At 43.6% G+C, this 26,946-nt stretch overlaps 2 protein-coding genes across 3 annotated transcripts in view; one reads left to right on the top strand and one right to left on the bottom strand.

The window, feature by feature from the left end:
- Positions 1–851: 851 nt before the first annotated feature.
- On the bottom strand, positions 852–16,169 carry LOC306708176 (uncharacterized protein). The gene is made up of 6 exons (XM_079175914.1): positions 15,854–16,169; positions 10,379–10,966; positions 9,491–9,540; positions 9,105–9,238; positions 3,401–3,567; positions 852–1,906 (listed from the first exon to the last, which is right to left on the bottom strand). Exons 2-6 carry the CDS (start codon positions 10,865–10,867, stop codon positions 1,736–1,738), a joined length of 1,011 nt encoding a protein of 336 aa, XP_079032040.1. The 5' UTR covers positions 10,868–10,966; positions 15,854–16,169; the 3' UTR covers positions 852–1,735.
- A 549-nt stretch (positions 16,170–16,718) lies between these two features.
- Positions 16,719–26,946, top strand: part of bag6l (BCL2 associated athanogene 6, like) — a 32,559-nt gene continuing 22,331 nt past the window's right edge. For both annotated transcript variants that reach the window (XM_079176185.1, XM_079176184.1), the window contains exons 1-7: positions 16,719–17,205; positions 17,289–17,406; positions 17,856–18,076; positions 18,177–18,248; positions 18,343–18,465; positions 20,278–20,462; positions 24,129–24,258. In XM_079176185.1, coding sequence (XP_079032311.1) covers positions 17,143–17,205; positions 17,289–17,406; positions 17,856–18,076; positions 18,177–18,248; positions 18,343–18,465; positions 20,278–20,462; positions 24,129–24,258 — 912 coding nt within the window. In that variant the 5' untranslated portion in view covers positions 16,719–17,142. The remainder of the gene's footprint in view (positions 17,206–17,288; positions 17,407–17,855; positions 18,077–18,176; positions 18,249–18,342; positions 18,466–20,277; positions 20,463–24,128; positions 24,259–26,946) is intronic.

Raw genomic sequence — 26,946 nt, 5'->3', positions numbered from 1 at the left:
GTTTGCTAACTGGTCCTGAGAATTATCTAAGCAGCATTTTGTGTTCAGCTCTGCTCTCCTTTGACAGTGATGCAGATTACTGCTGCTAATTAATAAGCAGTGACTGGCTGCTTTCACCTCAAATACACATCCTCAACATGCTGTTGTATGAACACATCAGATCATCTCCATGTGTGTATGATTACATGTTAATCAATCTGTCTGATCGGCTAGTCCTCATTGTTAGCTCTGTACAGTATGGGCAGGGCTGGGTTTACTAATGCCAACATGATACCCGAGACCAGAACAACTGTTTTGTGACTAAATAATTCTCACTCAAGGTCCACTTTCTAGCTTCCATACATAGGTCATGTGATGACAACAGAGCAAACTCCATCCACTTGTGAAAACTGGTTAAAAGCTCCAGAAAATAGCGAGTCACACTGGCTTGATCCCTTATTTATAGTAATATAATAACGACGATCACCTGGCCTGTAAATATCCTGGGATCCCTCAGAAGGAGCTAGAGGAAGCTCGGGTGATCCACCAGATTGTTTAAAAGATCTCTATTCATATATTGAGTATAGTGCAGAATACATTAGTGTCTGATAAAACAGTGAATCAAAGAAATGATTGACACCAGAAGAAGTCCATATAAAAGATGAGGTGGATTGTACCAGTGGATCGGTGTAGGACCAACCACAGACTGCCGTGCTGCGTTAATGTTTGCTCTGGCCCTTGACACATTCGGCACGTCCCGTCACTCAGTATCCCAGCAACCTCAGCATGAGCAGACACTCAGGGCAGCTCTGAATCACTGCTGAATGTGAGCTCCATCTCTGCATGACTGCAGAATCAACAGACTCATCAGCTAAGAAAAACTGGACTTTATTCATTTCTCCTTAAAACTCTCAAACTTGTACACTGTTCTGTTTCTTTCAAATGTTCTTCGTCATTAAATGAGGATGTTTAATTTCTACAGGACCAACAGTCAGGTCCTTTGTGACGAGTAGCATTTCCCTACTTAAATGTTTTCTGAGGCTATTATGAGCATACACCGATTGTCTTTGAACAGTGGAGCATTTAGGAGCAGAGTGAACTCAACTTCCCCGTAGCTGCGTAGTCACTTTACCTGTCAGAGTCAATCTGCTCAGGTGTCTCATCTTTGCCATTTAAGTAACTCACGTAGTACTTTGACCTTTTCCAGCAAAGAGCTCATTCTTGCTGAGCTTGTTTTTCCTTTCCGTCAGCAGAGGAAACTCAGACTGGGCTTGTTGGACCATGAGAACATTAGCTGCTTACAGGCAGGATGTTTAATGATTCAGATGAGAGCTGCATAGTTTCACGGGTCGCTTAATGTGAGGGCCACAAAAAAAAACTCATTGATGTTTTTCCACATTCTCAGGGCCAACAAGAAGCCCAATAAAGGAATTATTTAACATTTTGGGAAATTAGCTTATTTTCCTATTTTTCATCTCTTTATTTACTCATCAAACTCATGTGTGATAAGTACAGAAGTGGAGTCAGGGTTCGGTTAGCTTAGCTTACCATAGCGTAAAGACAGAGCAGGGGGAAACACAGAAGCATGAAATTAATATGTATCTGGACATCTCACTCTCCAAAAGGAAGAATATACTCATTTAACTGACTTACATTTTTTGTTACACTAACGTCCCAACCTACACAGCAGCTCTATCCTTTGAAGACATATTTAGGTCTACAATGTTTAGGGGTCCTGGAAGCCTCCATGCGGCGTCTAGTCAGCGTCTCGCAGTAAGGAGAGGTAGACGTCGGACTGGAGGAAGCGGGGATAACAGTCTGTGTCCAGGAGCGAGTAGATGCGTTTCTGTGCGTGGGACAGAGAGGCGTGAGAGGGAGCCTGCAGCAGCTGGATGGTCAGATCCCTGGTCTTACTGTCCAGGTTCACCTACAGGATGACACACACAGTAAGTATGGACTACACTCATTTACAGGACAATCCAGAGTCTTCTGTATCGTTTCTATCAGCTCAACTGTTGGCTTGTGTCCAACCTGTCTGATCAACGGACCGTTGTGGGTCATTACATTTTAGACTTCTTTTTAGTGATGTAGCAAATATACTGTAATTCTTACAGTGTTATTATTATTGGAAACAAAATGAATATGAAAATGTATGTAGCCTCTACTGCAGCCGTATCCATGGCATCGCAGATTCAACCACAAAGACATCCAAAACTTAATGTGTTAAATGGTAAATGTTAATGGATGTACTTCATAGTTCTTTTCTAGTCTTCCGACCACTCATAGCTCTTTAACACTACATGTCATCATTCATACCCCGATGACAGGAGCTACATGCAAGTCACCACCTGCTCATCAGGACTGACTAACATTCAGACAACATTCTTACACTGTAGTAACAGCCTGCGGGAGTAATCTGGGGTCAAGTGTCTTGCCCAAGGACACATCGACACGGACTAGCGGAGCCGGGGATCCAACCTCTGATTGAAGGACGACCCGCTCCACCACTAAGCCACAGTCCCCAGTTAAAAGCTACCTTACAATAGTAACACTGTCTGTACTTCTTTATCTCTATGAGATAGAGGTATGTATATGTAATTTGTACTTCTATTGATAGATATAGAGATGCATCCATCAATGATTACCGAAGCTGAAGGGGTTTACTGCAGTTTGAAATGAAACCATTTAAAAATCCTCGTCCTGAGTCATTAAAAGAGCAAGATCCCAGATTGGGAGCATTTTGATTGCCTCTTAATGGCTCTCAACATGGCCGGCATCTCACAGCTAATGGGGCTAACAGCGCTAACAGTGCAGACTACGGTAAAAGTGCTATCAGTGTTTACCTGAGGGGGAACTGGAGGGTAGGCACTATGTTTCCTTGACAACGCTGTTGGTCAGGAGAAACACATTAAAATAATTGAAGAGGTCTCATCCTAAAGGGGACAGCTGGCCTCCAACAACACTGTCTTTCCTGCCCAGCAGGTGTCGCTGTTGAAGTATGTTAATAATAGAATAAAAAATAAAAGAAGAGGGAAAAAATATTCAATATATTCATTTTGAAATGATACTGATTGGTTAGTGGTTTAGTTCAACCAATGACTCTTTTTTATATAGTTTGATCTCAGAACTAAAGGTCACCTAAAGGCCTTAGAAAGATGGCTAGAGTTTGTAAATGATTACATGAAATCAGCTACTGATGCAATGCTGTGATGTGAAACTCAAAACGCCCACACAAGCTTCCCAAAACACAAGGAGCAGCCACAACACACAGAGCACATTGTTGGGAGGGAAGTGCATTGTGGGAAAAGCAGACAGGTATAGACGTGTGGCAGGACTGGAATTACACTTCCTGTTTCATGCAGAGCTGCGTAGCTTGAGGTGCATGTAGCTGAATAATAAATGAATAAAAGCAGGCGTGTACCTCCCGGGGGGCACCTGGCTGGATGTAGGTGACGCAGATATCTTTGGCTCTCCTCTGCAGGCTGAAGTTGTTGGACGACTGTCTGTACTGATCACAGGCCAGATAGAACTGCAGATTCTCCTCGCTGAACTCAGATCGCAGGAATGCTCCAAACACTGACACACCAGCTGAGAGGAGGAGGAAGAGGAGGGAGAATATAAGTGGGGTTGGTTAAAAGAGGACACAGAACTCTGACACACCCTCAGGCCTTATAAGCACATCTCAAACGGCAACGTTTCCCAGCTTCATGGTAAAACCTCGGCACACACCCATAGTCTCTGCTCGTCTTCCTGTGATTCATGGCTTGTTTTTAGTCTGAGGTATCAAACGTGACTGACTGCTTTGTACAGCGCAGCTTCAAACTGCTGACACCACACCTACAACATGTCACAGTTCACATGCGTCAGCTGCAGCGGACTGCACTCCATATTAGCATGGCACTGATAAGGAGGCCAAGTCACACAGGGAGCTGAAGTTAGTCCTCAGGCTGTGTGTGTGTGTGTGTGTGTGTGTGTGTGTGTGTGTGTGTGTGTGTGTGTGTGTGTGTGTGTGTGTGTGTGTGTGTGTTAAGGACAGTTAAGCAATGACGTACCAAAACATATGACATATTGAAGCACACCAATCAACTCCCTATATCTCAGCTTCAAAGAAGATCAAATGACAAATCTCAATAAATGATCTGAATGTTAGGAGGCAGTCAGGGAAGTTGTTTTATATTCATTTATACTGGGCTTCTTTACAACAACATTTCAAAAGACTACATAACACATTCTTCCTCTAAAGCCGTGTTCACACCAAACGCGTTTAACGCGATGAACGCGGCGCGATTACATTCAAAGTCTATGTACAGACGCGTTGGACGCGATGGCGCGTTTGGCGCGTTGCGTTTGACGCGTCAAAACGCCGAAACGCCGAAACGCCCCAAACGCAGAAGTTGAAATATTTGAACTTCTGCGAAAAAATCGCGTGACGCTCCAGCGCGATAGCCAATCAGCGTTGAGTTGCTCTCTCCGTCATCAGTGAAGTCCTGCCGTTGCTAAATCAGAAAATAAATGCTGTAGCCGCTATGTTCACCCAGAGCTCTACGATACCTCATATCAGTAGAGACCGGACCAAACTATGTGTAGACATGTGTGTGTGTAAACCATATGGTACAAACAATGAATAGACGCTGCCGTATTTACGTCTATATGACGTTATCGTGAGTGTTGATGGAGCTGCTATAATGTTAGCATAGCCTAGCACCGATCGATCCGAGCTTCATTGATAAAACAAGTACAAATCGGCATCATTACGTAGTTATTTCGGAGTCCCTTTTTGTCGGTTTATTGCCGTTAAATCACAGCCAAGTCAGTTTATAGTGTGTTCATACAGCTGTAGTAAACAGCCGACGTGTGGCTCACTAGACACAGTGAGCTCGATGAAATCCACGGAGCTCCTCCGGACTATGTTATGAACCAGACATGACGGCGTTTAGTTCCCCGTGATATCTGGGACTTCCACAACACGTACTGATCAGAAATAGAGGCTATTTTTCTACGGTTGATGGCGGACAGTTGAACAGCTTTCAGGCCGATAAGCCACGCCCCCTTTTGGCGCGTCCAGCGCGATGGACGCGAATGAACACAAATAGTCCCCGGCGATGCCGGCGGCGCGTTTGGCGCGATTGGTGTGAACGCACCGTAACACATTATTTATGAATAACACATGGCCGTGTTCCATTCAATAGAAGAGGTCTGCAGAAGTAGCTTATGGTGGTAACCTTAGATAGATATTACTCTGTAACCACTATTGTTTTTAGGTGGGAAAAAGTACTCCAAACCCAGCAAATTGCACACTGGTATTTTATATAATGTGCTGTATAACAGTTCCCACACAGTTTAACACAGGTGATGATGTGTTGGGCACACACATGTTCTCCTCACTTTGCTGTTATATTGCGCAATTCCCTGTTAGTATGTGCTGTCAGGATGTTTGCCATGTTTGCTTCACCTTGCTGTCCTGCTGCTTCATGTTTGGTAATCCTCTCAGAAAGGTGCCTGAGATTCTGAGAGCCTGTTCTGGACCAGGTCTCTCCCCAAAACACACATGGGAATCAAAGAAAAGGGATTCTCTGACAAACTAGCAGAAGCCTTTGTTCCTGCGGTGTGGTTAACATGTCCTCTGTGCTGCTGGGCACAGATGTGTTTCATTTGTAGAAGATACTCCACACTGTTCATGCTGACCACAGTTACTGTCATCTTTAACAGTTCTTGCCAAATAGCCAATCAAATTGCAGCGGGACAACAGGAAATAGGCCCGTCTTGGCATCAAACTTGTGTCATCCACTCTGATTGCCTCCGGCTTTAAGTGACTAAACCACACATGGTAGCTTTCTGACATTTCTGTAACTTTCCAAGACCAACAACCAAACATTCACCCCCCCTTCATGCAGCTATTGGTCCGTTGTGTGGAGGTGAAGAAGAAGCCAGGGTTTTAATAATCTCTATAAACTGATATCTGCATATGAATACAGACTCCAGTCACGTTTGAGCAGGCTGTGGTTGCATGCAGGTAAACAGTCTGTGTGGAAAAGAGGCAGAATGCATCGGCCATAATGTAATCTGGGAAGCAACTGGCTATGGTCCGACGATGATTTCCTGTTTTATTAGCTACAAAATGAACAGACGAGTGTAAACTGGCTACTTGTGAAATAATCAGAACAAAGAGCTTTTAACCTACAATAAACAGAGATCCACCTTAAATCTCAGTAGTTGTGAGATCCCGTCTAGTTGTTTGTCTGGACATCAGTTATGGAGCTAGAGTTATGTTTTTTTTGTGTGCTAATCTCAGATTGTTCTGTCCTTTTATCATCTCTAGGCAATGATAATTGTGATGGATTACCTTAAAGAGACCTCCAGTGATTTAGTATTGAACTTTCATAAAGTTGGTGCATTTGCAAGAGACATTAAATCAGAATCAAAGCAGCAGAGTCCCAGACATCCTGCTTTAGTCTCTAGAATGGGAGAAGCTCCAATATCACATTTCTAATAATGACACTTGGTAGAACCTTCCTTCCTGGTAAACATTCAGAATCCCTTATTTAAGAATTGTGACATATGTAGGACATTTTTCAGTGTCAAATTAAATGCTCTCTAATATGAGCTCTCTGTTAATGAATCGCCCCGCTTACATGCTGATATAGTCTCACATAGTCATAGCAAAGAAAGAACGGTCCGGCTCCACACATTACCGTGTGTGTGTGTGTGTGTGTGTGTGTGTGTGTGTGTGTGTGTGTGTGTGTGTGTGTGTGTGTGTGTGTGTGTGTGTGTGTGTGTGTGTGTGTGTGTGTGTGTGTGTGTGTGTGTGTGTGTGTGTGTGTGTGTGTGTAAATTCAGTTCACAGAAGCATAGCGTACTCTTTTATCACGCTTACAACATATGACATAAATGTACTGCCGTAAGCTATCGTGTTATCGTGTAGCTGGAGAGACTTTTAGACCGACTCTGTTACAGTAGTGATTTCTATTAGTCTCTGTGTTTACTAGCTGTTCTATTCATAGAAGCAGCAGGTCAGGTGAAGTGCTGCTCTTTTAGCTTTATTGCACAGCACACAGTAACCAGTGACGTCAGCTCTGATGTCAACATCCCTGCAGCAACATGGGAGTTCAGATAAAAGCAGGGCGACCTTGAGACTGATTGGACTTTTAGTTGCACAAACATTTCTCCAAGGAAGACGTGGTCAGTCAGCTAAAAGTAGAGAAAAGAAGAGCTGTCCTGTAACGTCAGTTAGAGGCTACCTGTGGAGTTGTCATTGCTATAAAGCATCATCATTAACGCCTTACACAAGAATGTTGAATGAATTTCCTGCTGCATAAAGAATTTGTAAAGCCTTGTTTCATGTCTTAAAGTCTGAATTGTTAGCTTAGGGTAGTGCTGGGCGGTATACCGGTTTTAATTTCCCGTATGATATGGATTTTTCACACACAGTCATACATAGCCCAAACAACTGCTGTCACAGTCGCTACAGTCAGAGCTAGTTGTGTAGAGTGTATTGAGAGGGACCCCTAATCATGGTTATGACTTTATAACACAACGATTAATAACCCACAACTAATGCTGGATTCAAGATATGTCTTACCGGGGCGACAATACTTCAACCAAACTGCTATCCCAACATTATACGAACAAACGAGCACACCCTATAGTAAGCAAAGCCTTTATACACGATGACATTCAAATGTTTTTATATTCTATGTGCTCCTGACAGTAGAGTAAGCCACTATAAACCTATATAAAAAAAAAATACCGTGAAACCGCCAGAATCTTAAAATATACCGTGATACTAATTTATGGTCATACCGCCCAGCACTAGCTTAGGGTCTTCTTCTCCTGTTTTATTGGCACACCTTTTATGTTTTTTTAAGAAAGAGACAAAATGGACAAAGAAGTAGACACTAAGAATTAAGTTAAGTTAAAATAAGGAGTGTGATGACATACAGTATGTTAAACGTCCAATAGTAGAGGTTACATCTGTTTAAATCGGGTAATGTTGAAGGGGGGGGCTGAGTTATGCATGTGTGGGGGGGAGAAAGTAGAGGAAATAATATTAAACATATAATAATACTGATGTCACAGTGCTGAAGAAGACATGCAGTCCTAACATAGATACAAATTTCATGGCCTGTGCAAGCCGTCGCGGCGCTTGGTCGGGCACCTCTGAATTGAACTTGCTGCACGATCAGAACTCAAATCTGCTTCGCTGGGGTCAAGACTGTGAGGAGATGGACCACCGAGGCACAGCTGGTTACAGGCCTGCAGTGACGGCACTGCTTGGACCTGGATGAACTCTCTGACACTGTGACATCTTGTGTGTGTGCTGACTAAACAACAATGAACCCTGGTTTACTGCACAACTCAGACAGCCTCATCAGTCTGAGGAGGAGACAGACAGTAGATCCAGACCAGAAACACACTGGCAGCAAAGCAGCTACTCTGAAAAGATGCAAACAGCCACTGCATCAACTTAGAAGGGCCTGTCTTTTGTAGGCCGAGTTTGTTTTCAAGAGAAAAAAAGAAAATCGTAAAACGAGTGTGATGTGAAAAGATCCGAGATGTTGTTTTTAGGCCGCACCGCCCAACACTACTATACTGAAAAAGGTGGAGCATTCCGTATCTGTCGTACAGAATTATGGCTCGACAGTGACATCATCACTCCAGAGGGAGCAGATACCTGCTGCCTTCAGGTGACTGTAGAGAGTGAGCAGTGTGAAGGAGAGGCCTTCAGTATAGAACTACCAGCGGTCATGACACACATGTCATATAGAAATGTGTAATTAGAGAATCAACAGATTTGAACCATGTATCTGCTGGAGGGACAGGCAGCATTGACAAGTAATAGTTAATATGGGGAAGTATTTCCATTTTGATAAGTGCAGTTCACCGTATGAGAGACACACAGACCTATCAGCTATCCTCAGGCCCACTTCTACCTGGGTTTATAGGTTAGCTTGGGACCAGACCACTGAATTCAATCTATTTCTCTGGTTTGTTCAGTGGTTTGAGCTCACTGGCAAAGGTTCTATATAAATGTAAGTCCGTTTATGACTGAATCAACCTTTCCAGAGAATTCAAAAGTGTCATCAAGTGTTCGTCTACATCTCACCTCAGAACGGAGCAGGACTTACTTTGGCTGAGCAGCAGCTCGTTCAGGGACTCCGCCCATTTCTCCAGCTCTTCTTGACTGATCTTCCTCTTCTTACTGTGGCCCACCTGACTCCACTGACGCATGAAGAGCAGGCGAGACCTCCTCTCTTTGGCACTGTGGACCAGGACCACCAAAGGACAGAGAGAGTTCATACCAAACAGTACTGCACTCATCACATCTCACCACAGGCTCACGTGAGGCTTCACAACAATCTCATGAGGGTAAGATTTAACAATACAGACTCAGAACCAGATGGGTTTGTCTAAGAACAGTAAATGAAAGGCACAGTAACAGTTGTATTCTTTTACGTGAGATGGAGCTATCAGTTAGCAACAATTAGCAACTGAAAGCATGTATGATTCTCACCTGTCTTTCTGTTCTGTGTTGGACAGGTTGGAGTTTGAGGAATGAGGACTCTGAAAGAGAAAACACAAAGTTAACTGTGTTTCTTCTTCCTGTTGCACACGGTGAGAGCCCAATGAAGCAGCTTTCCAGGTTTCACCACCACATAGAACTGGGTTTAAATCTCTTAACTACGCCAATAATAAGATATGAATAAGCAAACCCGGACAAATTAAAAGTTTTATGAGCAAATAACGAACATCTTTTATAACTCTTAACAATCCCAGCACAAGGGTTTCCAGTGCTTTCAACTACTTCACATGGTTGTCATCAGCAGGTGACAGAGCTCAGTAGCTGCAGGATTAACCCGGACATTATGTTTGTATAAATGTTAAATCAACTGTTGAGTTAAGTGCAAGCAGTTAATCTAAAGTATCTACAATCCATATTAATACGGATTGATTCGTGGTTCATTGGGTAGAGAGGGTTGACCGGCGGTTCGATCCTTTGCTGCTATGAGTCCTGTGCCAAAGTGTCCCTGAGCAAGACACTGAACCCCTAACTGCTCCCTGGGTGCTTCTCAGCAGCCTACTGCTCCCAACATGCTCGGGATGGGTTAAATGCAGAGGTCAAATTTCATGTATATGTAAAAATGTATAATTTTTACATATACGAATAAAATTCAAGTTTAAGTTAATATGAACAGGCGGGAATCCATCATGCTGTTCAGAGACCAATGGATGGAAAGTGTGAAAAGTCTGGAACCCTACAGAAGGCTTAGAAAAGGTGCAGCAGAAACCAAACGTTTGGGAAGATTTGTAACAAATGATCAAACCTCGACTATGGATCATCTTTAGGACCTGGCCTATATACTGCCCTACTGTGTAGACTGAAGCTCAACTGGTTTCCCACCTGCCCGAACAGATTCTTGAGGTGCAGCTTAGCAGATGACAGTTTGGGTTTCTGGTGGTGCCTGTGATGGAATTTGAATGGGTTGGAGGAGGAAGGAGACGTGGGATACAGATCGTCTCTCTCCATGCTCTCCGTGCTGCCCTGGGCAGCCGGGGCCAGCTGGCCGTCACTGTAGGCCCTGCAGCCTTCACTGATGGCACACACTCTGAGGTGGTTCTTGTCCAGTTTCTCCAGCTCGCTCAGGTTCTCTACGCTGACGCTGCGCTCCTTGATCAGCTCCTTCCTCCCCGCCTCGCTAGGACTGGCTCTAGGCTCCCGGATGGTGGGGGCCAGGCGGGTCGAGCTCCCTTCCAGCTCATCTTCCTCCATGTGAGGTGTGTAGGTACCGGACTTCCGGTTCTTCCCATGATCTGAGGTGTTCAGTGCCACCCTCTTCCATGGGAGGAAGTCCAGATCCAGGAGGGATCCCTCTGAGCTGAATCTGCGCATGGTAGCTGTATAAGAAGTGATGGAATAGAGCAGGAAAAAGACAAGTACAGGCCAGAGATGAGGAGAAAGGGTTGAGAGGAGATGGAAGCTGCAGTGAAGCTAAATAAAGCAGAGAGGATTGGGGATGGGAAAATTGGACAATCAGAAAAATGGGTCAAAGAATGAATGAATTGCTCCACATGAATGATCAGACTCAAGACTGATTCAAACTCTTCATTTACGTACACAGTTGAATTAATTAAAATACACTTCAAAATACACACATTGCTGCTACGAAATGATCAGATACTAGGTCCAATGTTTTTAACAACTTTTTGGCTTAGTTAGATCAAATTATACATAATATTGGCTTATTATTTGATACATTTGACTTGATATGTCTATAGCATGACTTTCATTTTATGAGAAAAGTCAAGTCAACTTTCTGCCTTAGTTTATGACTGACATTTATTACGGTAAAAAGTCATAAATTGTGCTTAGTAGCTCATTATTTTAAATCTACAAAGTCAAATTGTGACAAAATACTGTCAGTCAGAATTGTGAGACATTAAACCCAAATGTTGCCTTAGCATGAGTATTTTCATTTTCATCATTCCTAATTGTTCAGTCCTTTGTGGCAGGTGGCACTAAGGGTTGCTGGTAAAGTGTTCAGGCTCCTTCCATGTTGGTGAGCAGAGAAGACGAGAGGGCAGACATAAGCCTGCTTTCTGTCTGCGACATTTATTTTTTTTATGTATGTCAGACCTGCTTCCTTGCAGGGTTGAAGGCGGTAGGAAAATTGATACGTATGATGTAGCAGGTATTTTAAAGTTTATTCATGTCGTGTTCAATATTTAAATCGGTATGTTTTTCAGCATTTGGTAATAAGGTGTTTTTAAGATTTGTTCCTCTGCAGAGCATCAGTGGTCCATTTGCTGCTCTTTGCGTGGGAATATCTTCATTGTTTGCTTATTATGGGGTGAGATCAGTCTCAATAATTGCAAATGCACACAGATAGACTCACAAATGCAAACAGAAAGATTCACAAATGCGCACAGAACAATTCACAAATATATTCGATTTACAAATGCACACAGAAGGATTTACAAATATATTCGATTTACAAATGCACGCAGAACAATTCACAAATACATTCCAATGCACAAATAAATAAATTACGATTTATATAAATGTAAAAAAAAAAAATCACAAATATATTTCTGCATTTGTATGTATTTGTGTGTGGATTTGTATGTATTTGTGTGTGGATTTGTATGTATTTGTGTGTGGATCGCACTGCATTCATTTGCAAATCGCTTCACATTCGTGTATGGATTTATGAGACTGTTCTGCCGTCGCTGGATTCACAAATGCGTTTTTTTCAACATAGACCTGTCTGTAGCCAATCAGATGTCAGCCTCATTTTCAACCAATCACATGAGCGCAGCTTCATACATATTCATACATATTGTAGCCGTCTGTGTTCACCCAGAGCTCTACGATACCTCATATCAGTAGAGACCGGACCAAACTATGTGTGTGTAAACCATAAAGTACAAACAATGAGGCCACTAGGCTGCTAGCGTAATGCTGCGGTTCACACCAAACACGATTCGCGCCGCGTTAATCGCGCCGCCGTTCTCGCCGGGGGACTATTTGTGTTCATTCGCGTGAATCGGTGAATCGCGCTGGACACGCCGGTGAGGGAGCGCGGCATAGTCCGGAGGAGCTCCGTGGAGCTCCGTGGATTTCATCGAACTGTATTCACTGTGTCTAGCAAGCCACACGTCGGCTGTTAACCATAGCTGTATGAACACAACATAAACTGATTTGGCTATGATTTAACGGCAATAAACCAACAAAAAGGAACTCCGAAATAACATTTATACACATAGTTTGGTCCGGTCTCTACTGATATGAGGAATACAGAATACAGTTCGATGAAATCCACGGAGCTCCTCCGGACTATGTTATGAACCAGACATGACGGCGTTTGGTTCCCCGTGATATCTGGGACTTCCACAACAGATACTAAGCAGAAATAGAGGTTATTTTTTCCACAGTTGACGGCGGACAGTTGAACGGCTATCAGGGCGATAAGCCGCGCTCCCTCACCGGCGTGTCCAGCGCGATTCACCGATTCACGCGAATGAACACAAATAGTCCCCCGGCGAGAACGGCGGCGCGATTAACGCGGCGCGAATCGTGTTTGGTGTGAACCGCAGCATTACGCTAGCAGCCTAGTGGCCTCATTGTTTGTACCATATGGTTTACACACACATAGTTTGGTCCGGTCTCTACTGATATGAGGTATCGTAGAGCTCTGGGTGAACACAGACGGCTACAATATGTATGAATATGTATGAAGCTGCGCTCATGTGATTGGTTGAAAATGAGGCTGACATCTGATTGGCTACAGACAGGTCTATGTTGAAAAAAACGCATTTGTGAATCCAGCGACGGCAGAACAGTCTCAAAAATCCATACACGAATGTGAAGCGATTTGCAAATGAATGCAGTGCGATCCACACACAAATACATACAAATCCACACACAAATACATACAAATCCACACACAAATACATACAAATGCAGAAATATATTTGTGATTTTTTTTTTTACATTTATATAAATCGTAATTTATTTATTTGTGCATTGGAATGTATTTGTGAATTGTTCTGCGTGCATTCGTAAATCGAATATATTTGTAAATCCTTCTGTGTGCATTTGTAAATCGAATATATTTGTGAATTGTTCTGTGCGCATTTGTGAATCTTTCTGTTTGCATTTGTGAGTCTATCTGTGTGCATTTGCAATTATTGAGACTGATCTGACCCCATAGCTTATTGGGGCTTTCTTTTCAGCCTAGTCCTCCCTGACAAGTGAGCCAGCAGCCTTTGAGCTTTCTTTTCATTTTGTTTATCGTCATCCTGCTTCCCCATCCAATCATAACTGCTCAGGATGAATCCCTGGGTCTTTCTCATTTCCTGACTTTATGCCTGCTTAATTCCTTTCCTCACCTCCTCGCCTTACGTCTTAGTCCCGCCCACAGGAGACTTGGAACAGGCATTTAACAAATGAGACACCGTTGACTCTGAGTGTCATTTTAAAGAAATCAATTAAAAATGACGTGTGTCACAGCTAGTGCTGGGCGGTATACCGGTTCATACGGGTTTTAATTTCCCGTATGATATCAATTTTTCACACACCGCCATAATCATGGTTATAACACAACGATTAATAACCCCCAACTAACACTCTTTAACAGGGCAAAACACCACGACACAACTGTTTGAGACACATAAACAATTTGTAACACTAATTGTACATTTATAAAATGACACCGCCGAACGGCATGCTGGGTACAGCTCGCTAGCTAGCCAGCTAGCACAACAGTCTGTTAACAGCTGGAGAGGCTCCGTCGCTACAGTAACGTTACATTAAAGAACAGAACAGAGCGATGCAGGATGAACAAAGACAGACCGGAGATGCACCGATAGAGTCTGTGCCCAAGAGAGGAGCTGTGTCTGCTGTTTGGAAGTTTTTTGGTTTAAAAAAATCTGACATCCAAATGACTATATATTGTAAAGTCTGTCGAGCCACTGTTGTTGCCGCTGGTGGTAACACGAGCAACTTAAAATTATGTATTTTATGATCTCTGTCAGATGAGCATAACAGAGCTCATGACGCCTTCTAGAAGAATGTACGGATGAATACACACACACAAGATTTGTAGTGCTTCTATCACTGTGGGGAGCACTACAAATATTTGTATGAAAAGTACTATACAACTAAAGAGTGACATATTATATACAGTATATGATTGAGTGATATATATTATATACACACAAACAGTCCTGTCTATCTATACGACAACATAAAATACAGCAAAAAAGTGGTGAAAAAAGAGAATGTTGATATGATAAGCAGCTGTTTGCACTTGTACACATCATGTCACAATTATAGCAGTTGAAATGGATGCAGGCTACAGTCAATATAAAAGTAATATCAAGGGGGAATGTCTTTAAGTAATGGTTTTGGAATTATTCCAGCTGTGTGTCAAACCTCTTATTTGTGTACGGATGCTGAAAAGACTTCCGCAAAAGGATACACCTGCGTTTCCTTGCTCACAGCTCCTCGGGCAAGCCTCCTCGCTCCTCGAGATTTCCGGGCCCCAAGCCGGAGGATGGAGGAGCGAGGAGTGAGAGTTGGTTCTTTCTTGTTTGCAGTGAAAGGAATCACGTGTGTAAACTTTGTAAAGTGTTAACTCACTTAACGTGCTAAACATACAGATTGCAGTGTGTAGGTGTGCTAGTGGAGCTCAGCCCCTCCCTGTTCGTATAGCTGGGAGTAAACAGTGAGACGTTAGGGTGGGGGAGTATGGATTGTAAAGCTGAACTTCTATAATTAAAGCGTTCTACTCTTTACCTCCCTGATTGTCCTTCACTCGCAGTGGGTGTCACACTTTTATTGAGTTTTTGGTGGAGGCACATTTACTTAAATACAAGTCAAAAATATGATATAGAGAGGAAGTACTATTAGTAAAAATATGATGAGATTATGTGTAAATAAACGCTTGATATGATTTAGTCTCATAATTTTCCAATTTGTGACAAAGTATTTTAAGTTTTGACTTAAAAACTGATCAACTTCTACATAGTGTCTTCTATTTTGACTTAAAAAAATAATGATTTTAACTTAGTATTTTTACTTATTAGGAGTATCTCAATGTTTGTCCTGTCCTTTCCTGGCAGGATTGGGCTTCCATAGCCTAGCGAGTAAAAGGAGAAAATAAACACAGCTATTGTTATCACTAGAATTACCAGTCAGCTTATAAGGAAGTGGACCTGAATGCTACCACTGTGCCATTGTATACTGGTTGATAATCGTTTGAATTCATGTCATGCCACCCAGCCACATAAAGCCTTCTCACGGCACTGGGAACAGCAACAGTTGGCTGATGTTTCCACTCATTAAGACATTCAGAGAGCACCAGTGTAGATTTACCTCTTCGTCCTGCGGTTATTAAGCTTACTCCATGGCAGATACTTCCATTCCTCCAGATCTCATGAGCAACAGGACCCGAAGGTTCCGGATACAGTAATTCCGATTTCAGGTCCCCAAAGACAGCGAAATCCAACCTGCGACGCTCCTGCTGTCTCCAGTTCTAGGCTCAGTGACCCGCGCGGACCCGGGACCTCTCTGTCCTCCTACAACACTGACTCGCGATGAATAGACAATTCCGGTGTCATAAAGTTTCCACTCGTGACACTTCTAAGGTAGAGACAGGCCTCCTCCTCATGACTGCCGCCACACCTTCACGTCTGTCTCAACTTGTCCGTCAGACCAGCGACTTCTTGAGGAGAGCTGCCGGCAGCCTTGTTTTACGCACGCAAGCACGCGCGCGCACACACACACACACACGCACACACACACACACACACACACACACGCACGCACGCACACACACACACGCACGCACACACACACACAAACAGACACACGTGTGAATAGAAAGTCTGAAGAATAGAATAGAAAATACAACCCCACTTTACAACATTGAATTCTACATTATACCACTACAACAACCATTAGCTATCATATAAATACCACTAATAATAATAGTAACAATAATAACAATAACAACAATAATAACAATAATAATCACTTCATTTATTTTCTTATCTTGATATATAATCATATATTAAGGTGAAAGTAGAAATACTTAGCAAGTTTAACACTACGAACAGTTTTAAATGAACTATAAACTTTGCGCAAGTGACAGCTATCAGGCATGAAACAGACGCGTCTCGCTACGTCATTGGGGTCCTTTGGCGTTGCGTTCAGTGCCTTGTTTAATTTGGGAAAACTAAGCTAGTTAGCTAACGAATCAACCGGAATCCGGTCACACTCAAACCAGAATTTCCCTTCAAATTGGAATTCCCCAGGTTGTAGTATACTATAGCAGACTATAAATGAAGAAAAGCAAGACCTCCACTGTACGTGGATAGTGATCTCCTAAGGGGAGATTGGCTAGTTAGCACTGTTATATTTCCGGTAACTGCTATCATTTCCTAATGTTAGCTGGCTAGCTAAGCTAATAACGTCAACAAGGCACTGAAGCTGTCTGTAACTGGTGCTGTCTTATTATTTAACCACTTAATTAGTTTGGTGGTGGATAAAGGTTACTAGGTTGGTTCCTTTTCCCTTAATGGTTAAAATTAACACCAGCATTCATTTACGGTTCTGACTTTATTTCAGACATTCTGAAATCAGAAATTCTGAAGTCTGGCGGTATGATAGACGTCACTGTGAAGACTCTGGACTCCCAGAGCAGGAGCTACCAAGTCAGAGGCGAGGTAATGCTCTTACCCTGATTCAACCACTGCTTTACTGAGACTCCTCTTTCCCCTCCCGTTTCAATTGTGTGTTGTGTCACCAGCTGACAGTGAAGCAGTTCAAGGAACACATAGCTTCATCAGTGGAGATCCCAGCAGACAAGCAGAGGCTCATCTACCAGGGCAGAGTGCTGCAGGATGACAGAACGCTGACTGAATACAGTGAGTACATGAATCCTGCTCAATATATTTGTAGTTTTAAAACGACCTCAAACTATCTAATTAAAAAGTTTATTTTTTATGTTTATTCTCCTCTTTTTCCCCCTTTTTGTTGTTGTGCTGCTTGTATTCTACCCTGCTTTGTCATTTAAATGTTGACGTTGTATGATGACAGGTCAGTGTGGTAAACTGTGAGGTGAAATTGAATCCAGCTGAGTTTGACCACCAGAAATCCTACTACTAATAATAACTTCACTAAGGGTTGCAACCATTGGTTATTGGTTAATCTAGTTTTTTTTCATTATTTATTTCATTGTTAAGTATGGTAGTGTATTGCTGCCGCTTTGACAACAATAGTTTGCCCAGTGTCTCATTAAAACATCTGTTTTAAGTTATTACAATATGTATTCATATATTACAGTATGAAGTCCATCTCTTTGTTTCTCCATCAGATGTAGATGGCAAGGTAATCCACCTGGTGGAGCGTGCCCCACCTCAGGCCACCATGTCCGGTTCCAGTGGTGCAGGTGTTTCTCCTGGGGGACCAGATGGAGGAAGCAGCAGCAGCCATGCTTCTACCTCCTCCCAGGGTGCACCGCACGACCGTAACAGTTACGTGATGCTGGGGACCTTCAACCTGCCCGTCAACATCATGAACCCTCAGCCGATCCAGGTGGGGATGACCCTGCTTCATGCAAACCAAAGCTTCAGTATCATTTTGTGGAGGGAAGAACCATTTTCATGCTTTGTGATAGCTGGAATTTGTTTTGTAGATGTCTGTTCAGCAGATGATGGCTGGAGTCGGTGAAGCTGGAAGGAACACCATGGTCAGCACCAGCTCCGGGGTAAAGGCTCATTATTCACCAGTCATCATCTCATCAGTCTTTAAGTCCATAATCTCCCTCTTCCTGTACAGCTGACTGATGTCTGTGTGTATAGAGCAATGACTCGGTGGACGTGCAGATCAACTTGGACCAGCCAGTGCAGAGTGAGCCCAGGATGATGCTGCAGCTGGCGGAGAACCTGCTCAGAGACACTCGCTCTCTGATCCACAGGCTGGAGGTACGGTGCACATGCTGCTTTTGTTGCCATGGCTGTTATTTACAGCCTCATAGCATTGTTACTCATATCTTAGCTAGACCATAGTCATAGACCATTTTCAGAGTAATTAAGGCCCTCTAGTGTCTACGCGTATACAGATATAGTTTTTCTAATGGACATTTTCCTCTACGTTTTAAAATACAATTCTGTTCACTCGACTTTTGTTTTACAAAATATCTTGGTCCACATTAGAACCATAGACTGTAGTCATCGTGACATCAAACATTGTGTTGTGGACTGCCGTTTTGAAGCCTCGATTTTGCCGTCGCCATCTTGGATTACAGCAGTCACCATGTTGTTGTTTTTCACAACCAATATTTGGAATGCGGAGGAGTGATGTAGATGTAGTGACGTATAAGCATACCCTGCTTTATGGTCTGTTTGACTCTAAATGGACATTTACTAAATGAACATCATGCTGTATTGAAGAAGACTTGAAACTAGAGACTGAGACCATAAACTCATGTTTACAATGTTTACTGAGGTAATAAATCAAGAGAGAAGTAGAGTCATTTTCTCATAGACTTCTGTACAACCAGAATTATTTTTGCAACCAGAGGAGTCGCCCCCTGCTGGTCAATAGAGAGAATGCAAGTTTTAAGACACTTCCGCATTGGCTTCACTCTGCAGAACCGCAGGTTGCCGCTGGAGGTTGCCGTCTGACTAGAATGCAAAAATAACTCAAAAGTAGGTGTAAATAAAGGCTATATATACCACAGAAGAGGATTCTGAGCATGCTCAGTAAGCTTATTTTCCTTTGACAGTGTTAACAAATAGTAAACAATAGTTGTTGGGAACAGATAATTCTATGCCCCTTTCTCTTCCCCTTAAGCTGGTTTACTTACTGGATTTCCACTTGATTAGCCCGGCTGAGTTCAACAGATACAATAGTAAAAATAGAGCACAAATAGACAAAATGGAGGACACTACCCCTGCATGTAAAGTTAGTTTTGCAAGGTTAAAGCCAATGGACTGCTTTGCCAAAATATGGACAAAGCCCTTCTTATTCTGAAGCCCATTATATTATTTCTTGACATGTAACTTCCTGGTAGCTTATTAGCTAGCTAGCCAGCCACCTGCTCAACATTAGCATACCAAAACCACTGTCTCTGGGTAAAACTTTCTTTCTTTTGACTGATGTCACCTAAACAATCCACACAGTACTGGCCTACTGCTGCTGGTGCTCTCCACTGTCTCTCACTCTTGAAGCCTCAGCCCCTGCTCCTACTATTGTGACTCTGCTTTCCCGTGTGCCGTTTATACCCCAAGAAAGAGTTTCCTAGCAGTGTCCCTTATACTCACAAATTCAATGTAAATACCCATGTTGTAAATACTACATAGATATTACATTCTTGTGCATCTGCACCATGGAAGGTCCTGCTACATCAGCTGTATACTCTCAGTGTCTGTTTGCAGTGTAACTATGGAAGAACACTTGATTGAGAGTGTCTCATTTACTTGATTTTTTGATTTCGGATGTTTATTGCCATTGAATATTGAAGAAATATCACTGGTTAACTGGTACATTGTGCTGATGCCTCCAGTATGTGTATTGTGCATGCGTGTTCCAATTTGACTAAGTTATGATTTCTAAAGAAATACACCAAGTTTTTCTCCAAAACCAGAGGAGAATAAAGAACCTCATAGCTGTGGAGCTTACCTGCTCATCAGATAGATGCATTGAATTTCCACTTGTACATAACTTCTATGAACCAACAGTACAGACCACAGTACTGAGTGCGCATTGTGTTGCGATGTGTTCATGTGTTGTAGGGAGTGTCCAGTGACAGCAGATCCCATTCACAGCCAGAGGTACCTCAGTCCTCTTCCTCCCCACTGCCATCTTCCTCCTCTATTAGAGGGGCTGTAGCATCACAACTCATGGACAGCAGCTCACCACCTGCTCCATCATCCTCCACCTCCACGCAGACCGAGGGACCAGCCAACACTGGGCCCAAGTAAGTCAGAGTTATGGACTGAATGGCTCCAGTAACAACTGATATAAACACGTAATCCGTATATGGATACATTATGTTGATAGTGACATCCGATCTGTAGGTCTTTGCACTTAAATATGGTATAGAGCCCTTGTCTGTTAGTTAACATGACGACTTATTTTTGTGGGTGGAGGCAGAATAATTCTCTAAATACGTTCGTTAATGCTAGCTATCAATGATTTGATGCTTGTTTTTTTATAATGGCTGATGAAAATATGTGTTTACAGTCCCTCACTGTCTGGGACTGGGTGTGCTACTTGAGAAAGTTAACATTAACCAACAGAACCAGATTAGCAGAGCCCTATGCTGCTGGCAGACTGCTTCGCAGAAGGCTAAGCGACGCTATTTGCAACATTTTCTCTCCGTCTCTGTAACCCTTCCCCGATATTGTAGCTTGCTCGAGCCTCGAATCACAGTTTGTCATCTCAAATGTATGCTATATCAATTCTAGCACCCAACAAGACAGCAGGGGGACATTTCTGATGTGTAACTTAAGCTCACTTCTCTGAGGGGATTCGTGTTTGCTGCCAGTCTTTCGTTTGTTTTGCCTCCAGGTAACAGCATGAAATTGGCTGTAAAAGGGTTTATAAAAATGCATTCTTGTTACATTGATTGTGCCCGCATTGTGATTGGATCTTAATACGGAAATGACTAAGCCAGGTCTGGTGCACTTGGCATGTCCAAAATCAGTGGAGGCAATGCCACGAGTGTAAATCACTCACTGCAAGGGAGGACCTGCTAGCTACTAGTGCTTATACTTGAAGCTTCTGCCCGGGAGCAGGGAGCCGTGATGAGAACTACGGTGGCCTTCAAATAATGTAAAAAGGGGAAAGGCTCTCGAAGAGGACCAGCTCACTGTGTAGATAAGAAGAGCTCATTCGAAAACACAACAATTTTTAGTTTCAGGTAATAATACACGAATGAAAACATAGTTATGATTATTGTTTTTGGTTTCTCCAAAGAGATCCCTCGAAGTGCTTCACACTGGCCCTTTAAGTTTCAAGCCACTGCTTTGTATCACCTTTTAAAGAGCACTTAAGATTTCTCTTCTTCAGATTTCCTTAAAATCAACACCATTCATTTTATAACTTGACTCCAGTATATATATTTATAATTAATGATTTTAGGAATGATTCTATTCTTTGACCTAGACTTAAGAGTCAAAACATTCTCCTAAATATTTATATAGATATTTATATCTTAATATAGAAGCTAAAACTAACTTTAAGCAGAGTTTAAGTGTAATTCTTCAGAGGTGACTGCAGTGACTGCATGTTATCGAATAAGAACAAGGAAAGCTTCCCTCTGTAGATATGTTGACAATCTCAATTTTGCTACTTAGAATATATCGTAAAAATCTTCAAAGAATTTGACATGGATATAGTAATCATTTTAAGCCAGATTTTAGATTATTTTTGAGCTTGGTCTAACAATTATTATAAGTTATTCATCCATCCATCCATCCATCCATCCATTTTCCTCCACTTATCCGGGGTCAGGTCGCGGTGGCAGCAGGCCAAGCGGGCTGACCCAGACTTCCCTCTCGCCCGCAACATTTTCCAGCTCATACTGGGGGATCCTGAGGCGTTCCCAGGCCAGCTGGGAGATATAATCCCTCCAGCGTGTTCTGGGTCTTCCCCGGGGTCTCCTCCCAGTTGGACGTGCCCGGAAAACCTCCAATGGGAGACGTCCAGGAGGCATCCTAATTAGATGCCCCAACCACCTCAGCTGACTCCTTTCGATGCGAAGGAGTAGCGGCTCGACTCAAAGTTCCCTCCTGATGTCCAAGCTCCTTACCCTATCTCTAAGGCTGAGCCCGGCCACCCTACGGAGGAAACTCATTTTGGCCGCTTGTACCCGTGAGCTTGTCCTTTCGGTCACGACCCAGAGTTCGTGACCATAGGTGAGGGTAGGAACGTAGACCGACCAGTAAATTGAGAGCTTTGCCTTCCGGCTCAGCTCTCTCTTCACCAAGACGGTCCGGTGCAGCGCCTGCTTTACTGCTGCAGCCGCACCGATCCGCCTGTCGATCTCCCGCTCCATCTTACCCTCACTCGTGAACAACACCCCGAGATACTTAAACTCCTTCGCTTGAGGTAGGCACTCCGTCCCCACCTGGAGGGAGCAATCCACCGGTTTCCGACCATGGCCTCAGATTTGGAGGTGCTAACTCTCATCCCCGCCGCTTCACACTCGGCTGCAAACCGCCCCAATGAATGCCGTCTGACGTCAAGAACTTCAGACCGGTTTCTCTTCTACCCTTTCTATCCAAAACACTTGAGCGTGCTGTCTTCATCCAACTGTCTTCCTATCTCCATCAGAACAGCCTCTTGGACCCCCACCAGTCCGGGTTCAAAGTGGGTCACTCGACTGAGACAGCCCTCCTTGCGGTGACGGAGTCCCTTCACACCGCAAAAGCTAACTCTCTCTCCTCTGTCCTGATTCTCCTGGACCTATCTGCAGCATTTGACACTGTGAACCACCAGATCCTCCTCTCCACCCTCAAGGGGATGGGCGTCTCAGGCTCTGCACTCTCCCTGTTTGCATCCTACCTGACAGGTCGATCCTACCAGGTGACATGGAGCAAGCTGAAGAAGGAGGCCTTCAGGGCCTGTCTGGCCCGGGGGTCTCCTGAAGCAGCTGAGAGGTACCGGCAGGCCAGAAGGACTGCAGCTGCGGTGGTCGCGGGTGCTAAAACTCGGGCATGGGAGGAGTTCGGGGAGGCCATGGAGAAGGACTTTCGGTTGGCCTCAAGGAGGTTCTGGCAAACCATCCGACGGCTCAGGAAGGGAAAGCAGGGCCTACCCCAGGCTGTTCTCAGCGGGGGGGGGGGGGGGGGGACTGTTGACCCGGACGGGAGACATCATCGGGCGATGGAAAGAGCACTTTGAGGAACTCCTAAACCCGACCAACATGTCCTCTGCAGAGGAGGCAGCGCCTGAAGACCTGGGGGGCTCACCCATATCCCTGGCAGAGGTCGCTAAGGTAGTCAAAAAGCTCCTTGGTGGCAAGGCGCCGGGGGTGGATGAGATCCGCCCTGAGATGCTGATGGTGCTGGACACTGTTGGGCTGTCTTGACTGACACGCCTCTTCAGTGTCGCATGGGGGTCAGGATCAGTGCCCATGGACTGGCAGACCGGGGTGGTGGTTCCCATTTTCAAAAAGGGGGACCGGAGAGTGTGCTCGAATTATGGGGGTATCACACTACTCAGCCTCCCGGGGAAAGCTTATGCCAGGGTGCTGGAAAGGAGGCTCCGACCGTTTGTCGAACCTCGGATTCAAGAGGAGCAATGCGGATTCCGTCCCGGCCGTGGAACAGTGGACCAGCTCTTTACCCTCGCAAGACTACTGGAGGGGTTCTGGGAGTTTGCCCAACACGTCTATAAGTTATTCAACTCTACTGAATCCAAAACATCTGCACACTGTTTGCTCACCAACTGCAGGCAAGAACACTGTGCCGACATTTTGCCCTTTTCACTGAAATCTGCTTCTAACATTCTGACCACCAGGCTGCTATGGATCCAGACATCATTACATCATCTTTCTAATCGCATGTATGGCCGATCACCGGGATCATCAGCAGGGCCTTTGTGGTGCTGACTCCTCCTGTTCTCTGTTTGTCCTCAGTCACCCGAGTCCAGCAGAGTTTGTGGCAGTTCTGTCTGAGGTCAGGAGGGTGGAGGAGAGGTTACGGCCCTTCATAGAGAGGACCCACTCAATACTCGGGACAGCCACCTCAGCAGACTACAACAACAATGTAAGGAGGCAGAGAACAACCACAACTAAAAAGAATCACCTCTTAGAAATGAAACTTGTCTACTGAGGCTCATGCTGGTGAACACTGATCATCGCTGTTATCTGTATAATACAATGCCCTTTGTAGTTAGTGGAATGTGCTGTGAACCCAATTTCATTCTACAATCATTCATTTCAATATGCTTTTTATATGCTATTTGCATCAATATAACAAAGACAATATTGCCAAAGTGTCAAGCAATAATAAGATCATAAAGAAAAAGAACAAGGTACAATTCATAAAATAATGAGCCGTGTGTGTGTGTGTGTGTGTGTGTGTGTGTGTGTGTGTGTGTGTGTGTGTGTGTGTGTGTGTGTGTGTGTGTGTGTGTGTGTGTGTGTGTGTGTGTGTGTGTGTGTGTGTGTGTGTGTGGGGATACCTAATAGCTGTATACAGTATGGACTGTGTTTTTGCCGTTAAGACAACATACTGTAAACAGCTCGTCCATTTCCTTATGGAAGAATAGTGTCCATCAACAGCACACTCTGAATACTGACTGTTCTGGTAGATGGACTTGTACTTATATAGCACCTTTCTAGTCACCATTCACACACACATTCATACACTGTTGGCAGAGGCGGCTGTACAGGGTGCCAGCGGCCCTTTAGGGTCTAATCTAGAGCTCATTCACACACACTCACACCGATGGAACAGCCTTCAAGAGCAATCTGGGGTTCAGTGTCTTGCCCAAACTACACCGCAGATCTTCCGATTAGAGGGATACTTCTCTATCAATACACTACATGGGGTTACAGCTGATTCCCTTGTTTGATCACTCCTCCCTGGTCTCAGAAAACATTCCGGTTTGCCATCATGAAGTCCAGTGTTCTTTTCTGCTCTGAGGATGGGTGAGAAGGGATCTCTAAGAAGACACACAAGACCAGCCTTCACTCAAATCTTTTATCAGACCGAAACACCCCTTTATTGGAAGTCTGTCAGAGTGGACGCTGCAACTAGTTAAAGCTAGTGTTGGTAATCTTAAAAACAGTTTTGTATATATATATATATACACTACCGTTCAAAAGTTTGGGGTCACCCAGACAATTTCGTGTCAATTTTCAGTTTCTTCGCAATTTCTCGCATGGAATAGCTTCATTTCTAAGAACAAGAATAGACTGGCGAGTTTCACATGAAAGTTCTCTTTTTCTGGCCATGTTGAGAGTATAATCGAACCCACGAATGTGATGCTCCAGATACTCCTATGTAGATATTTCATTAAAACCAGACGTTTCCACCTAGAATAGTCTTTAACCACATTAACAATGTATAGAGTGTATTTCTGATTAATTTAATGTTATCTTCATTGAAAGAAACAGTGCTTTTCTTTGAGAAATAAGGACATTTCTAAGTGACCCCAAACTTTTGAACAGTAGTGTATATTTATTGAAATTCTCATTACTTTGGAGTTAGTGCTGCTAGCTACTTTAATTGGGAAAGTGTTGGGTTTTTAGGTAGGACCTCTTTTAAATTTTAGTGTACTCTGGCTGGTTTCTGAAGATTACCAAACCTAGTTTTAAGAATAGTGGGTCTGTAGGCCTGATTGACAAAATATTAATGAACAACTTTTTGTTCATTAGAAAAATAAATGATCTCCTGGCCGGCTGTGACTCTGGGATTAGAGCAGTCTACATGTCGAAGAATCCTTAGACAAGATACTGAACCCCAAAGGACTCGTGGTGGCTGTGTGACAATGTGTACCACTTGTGATGGAAGCCCCTCCCACCAGTGTGTGAATGGGTGAATGCTGACTTGTGTTGTAAAGCGTATTGAGTGGTCACTGAGACCAGAAAGAGCACGATATCAATATGCAGACCAATTTTTATCCTGAATAACATGGTCGGGTAGAGGAGGAGAGTCTGTTGCCTTTCATCTTCAAACACATTTCCATTCAGTCACATGGCTGAACATCCTGATGTGAGATACATTTAGACTAAAACATTTGGGCTGATAAATAATTTCAACAAAACAATATATAACATTCTGATCATAACCTGGTTTAGGGGGTGCAAAAGACAGTATTAATAAAGGTTTTTAATAAATGTGCAGACACCTTTTCCTTCGTCTCTCCTCACACCTTCAGTGGGAGGGACTAAGATATGAGGAAATGAATGGACAGGTTATAGATGGGCTACCTCAATCTTTTCTGTGTGGCCGTATGTTTAAAGTTACCTCCAACACGCATATAAAGTCATCAGGAGCTGTTTAAAACACAATGACTGTTCTACTCTAAAATAACGTTTGTTTTTCCTTTGCATATGTTTAATATCCACCTACGGTAAGATTGTCAGTGGAAGATAAGCACTACATTATCAAATCAAAGTTAACATTTATTGAACACCAGTGGCGGGCCGTGCATTTTATACCTGGGCCTTCACTGCTGTCCTGCAGCTGAAACACAGCTACGGTTATTTGTTTCATGCAAAATTGAACACCTATAGATAGAGTGCGTCTCTTCTCTGACTGCAGCGTGAGGCTTCTGTGAGAGTACCCACCTGTGTGTGCTTTGGGGCGGTGGCGGAGGGGCTCACGGCAGCACCCGCTGCTCGTTCACAACAGTGCAGAACATACGTGCTTTAACGTCAGAGTCAAAACACCACAAAAGTCTCCAATAACACCAGAACAAGTCGCTAGATTTGTCACTAGTAGCTT

Source organism: Pholis gunnellus (assembly GCF_910591455.1).
Source record: "Pholis gunnellus genome assembly, chromosome: 16".
Taxonomy (NCBI): domain Eukaryota; kingdom Metazoa; phylum Chordata; class Actinopteri; order Perciformes; family Pholidae; genus Pholis; species Pholis gunnellus.
Note: the sequence above shows the minus strand (reverse complement) of the source record. Positions and strands in the feature narration are given on the sequence as shown.

What these genes read in the sequence shown, in the direction of transcription:
- LOC306708176 (XM_079175914.1), bottom strand. Translation starts at nt 10,867, where the DNA reads ATGCGCAGATTCAGCTCAGAGGGATCCCTCCTGGATCTGGACTTCCTC. An exon ending in TCAAGAATCTGTTCGGGCAG is followed by an intron (nt 9,541 to 10,378) that starts GTGGGAAACCAG and finishes TTTCTCTTTCAG; the next exon opens with AGTCCTCATTCCTCAAACTC. An exon ending in CGAGCTGCTGCTCAGCCAAA is followed by an intron (nt 3,568 to 9,104) that starts GTAAGTCCTGCT and finishes TCCTCCTCTCAG; the next exon opens with CTGGTGTGTCAGTGTTTGGA.